This window comes from Rhagoletis pomonella, unplaced genomic scaffold (assembly GCF_013731165.1).
Source record: "Rhagoletis pomonella isolate Grant_MI unplaced genomic scaffold, Rhpom_1.0 Rhpom_scaffold_18380, whole genome shotgun sequence".
Classification (NCBI taxonomy): Eukaryota; Metazoa; Arthropoda; class Insecta; order Diptera; family Tephritidae; genus Rhagoletis; species Rhagoletis pomonella.
The window spans coordinates 1-2,920 of record NW_023476897.1 but is presented as its reverse complement, the minus strand read 5'-3'; the positions used below and the strand labels follow the sequence as shown (position 1 = coordinate 2,920).

Here is a 2,920-nt window from a genome sequence, read left to right as displayed (position 1 = left end):
TACCTTTTTTGCCAAAAATTGGATTAGCTAACAATAGCTCTTGGCTCCAGCCTTATCCATTCGTTCTGAAATATACTAGCCAGAAATGCGATTGCTTTACAAAAAAGAAAACCATTTTGACATATGAGAGTTTTTACGCTCTGGAATATAATTTATGCAACCTCACATACGCGGTTTTGCATTATCTTGATACGCGGTTTTGTACTTTAAACGACGATATGTGGATACACTTGCCTATGGCCATAATATATAGACGTTTCAATGAAGTTTTTTTTTGGTTTTGTTGCGATATTTTTTATTATATATTATTTTTTATCAAATTTTATTTTTATATGTTCTTTGCAGGCATAGTATTATAATATTATTATTTATATTACTACTTTAATTGCTATTATTATCATTATTAATAGAATTATTATTAGATCGTACCTTTACACCATTATTTATTACGGTATGCATAAAAGAACGCTTTCTAACCTTATAAGTAAGGAAAAAGCTTATTATAAAGCAACAGTTGCGAAGTTTCGTAAACTGAATGAACCGACTTCTGGGTTAGAAAGCGATGATATTCCGTCCACGAGTAGAGAAGCATTTTGCCGCGGAATAAATAGTGATCTAACGTCCAGCACTATGGAAGTGTTTCCTGAATTAGATACCGATGAATATAATAGCGATGATGACAGGTTTTTGTTTGAAGATGTCGAAAGTGATAATAGCACTGAAGAATCTGCAAACAAAAACCTAAGCGAGGAAATTTGTAGGGGGTTAAAAACGTGGGCAATCAAAAATAATATTTTGCAAAATAGCCTAACGGACCTCCTACAAACCTTACATAATGCTGGACTTAACGGGTTACCTTTAACTGCAAGAACCATTTTGGGTACAAGTAGAAAAATAGTTCAAATTCGACCTTTTCCTGAAGGTGAATTTTTTGTATTTAGGAATACAATATAATTTTAATTTCAAAGATTTTGATTTTTGTATAGATGGTTTGAAATTATTTAAAAGCTCTAATAGGGCATTGTGGGCCATTTTGGGGCATGTAGAAGCTTTTCCTAATTCGGTCACATTTACTATTGCCTGCTTCTCAGGAATGAGTAAGCTATCCCATGTTAATAATTTCCTTGCTGAGTTTTGCGAAGAGATAAAAATTCTAAGTCAGAATGGTGTAAGGGTTGGATCTAAGCAGGTTTTAAAAGAATTTAGTGTAAGACTTTTTACATGTGACACGCCAGCCCGCGCCTTTATAACTGGCGTGAAGTCACACACTGGGAAAAACAGCTGCCCTAAATGTCTTCAACAAGGACAGTATTTACAAAGAAGGGTCTGTTTTTCTCAAGACGTAGGAGAATTAAGAACAGATAGTTCGTTTAAAAATAGAGTAGATATAACCTATCATTTAGACGAATTTAGACAGTGTGAAATCTTGCTAGAATCTGTAAATATTGGCATGGTTTCTCAATTTCCGTTAGAACCCATGCATTTAGTTGATTTAGGAGTAACTAAAAAACTACTCCAGTTGCTTATTAAAAGAGGGAACGTAACAAAGATGAATGAAAAAATATTATTTCTGAATAAGTTGGTTCCCTCTGTATTTTCCAGACTCAGTCGAGATCTGCGTGAAATAAGCAACTGGAAGTCGACAGAATACCGGCAATTTTTATTGTACTCGGGGTTGTTTGTTTTGAAAGACTGTATACCGGATAACTTGTATTACCATTTTCTTTTGTTGCATGTCGGTATTCGCCTTCTCTCTTGTGAGAAGTCTTGTCAAGTAGAATCTAATGTCGCTAATGAAATGTTAAAAGAATTTGTAAAGTTGTTTAGTAATTTTTACGGCGAACATTTAATCAGTTTTAATGTCCATGGTCTTTTGCATTTAAGTGATTGCGTTAAACAATTTGGTCCTTTAGACAATTTTTCTGCATATAAATTCGAAAATTATATATAAAAAAATTATTAATAATCCAAATAAAATATTGCAGCAATTATTTTTAAGAATAGAAGAACGAAGAGATATTACGGATTCTAGCAAAATTTCACAAATAGATAAGTTTATTATAAATTGTAAAAAAGAAAAAGATAGTTTTTTCTTTAGTAAAAAAACGGGATCCCTAAAAATTGTCAACCAACAAACCCAAACAGACAGTTTTGGCGTTGTAGTTTTAACAAAGGTTGGGGACATTTTTAGGGAGCCCGTGGTGTCCTCATCTGATTTAGGTATTTTTGTAGCTCAAATTATAGATTAAGACATTCAAATTATTAAGAGAGAAGATATAGACCATAAGTATTTTGCTATTCCAGTAGGGAATAAATTTATTTTAATTCCTTGTTACATAACTTATTTTATAATTTTACTTAAAAAGAAATGGAATTCAGTTTTATTATTGATGGAGAGGAGGAGCCGGATATCAGTCAGGCAAATGGTAAGAAGAATCAGTATTCATTATATTAGTGACACTATCCTAATTGAAACGTTCTCATTGTAGCTGGAGTATCTCGCCGTTTCGACGTGTCCCAGCCTTTCCTCGACCGTACGGCCCCCCAACCTGCCGTGGATAATGACTCAGGTATATTAAATAAACAACATACATATATTGATTGTATTTTTAATTTACACTTAAATTTTATGAAATTCAACAGCGCTACAACAAATATTTTCTGCCCTTGGAAGAATGGAGACTCGACAAGAGGAAATATTGAAAAGGCTTTCCGCCGTAGAAAGCGCCCTTGCCGAGAAGGTAGGTGTTTTAAATTTAACTAATGTTTAACTTTGTTGTAAGCTTTATTTCATTTTCAGATGCCCGAGCGTTGTGAGGTTCAAGCGCAGGGTCAACTGCTGCGTGAATGTAAGGTGCTCTCTGTGAAAACCCACCGCAGTGTAAGCCGAATCACCGGTGACTTGGTAAGCGAAGAGCAA

At 34.0% G+C, this 2,920-nt stretch overlaps 1 protein-coding gene across 1 annotated transcript; it reads left to right on the top strand.

Moving 5' to 3' along the window:
* Positions 1-2,336: 2,336 nt before the first annotated feature.
* LOC118757473 lies at positions 2,337-2,917 on the top strand (the record flags this gene model as incomplete). Its single annotated transcript, XM_036492186.1, has 4 exons — positions 2,337-2,426; positions 2,490-2,570; positions 2,644-2,741; positions 2,801-2,917. Coding segments are annotated over exons 1-4 (354 nt in total), but the record flags the coding sequence as incomplete, so codon positions are not given.
* Between the last annotated feature and the right edge of the window lie 3 nt (positions 2,918-2,920).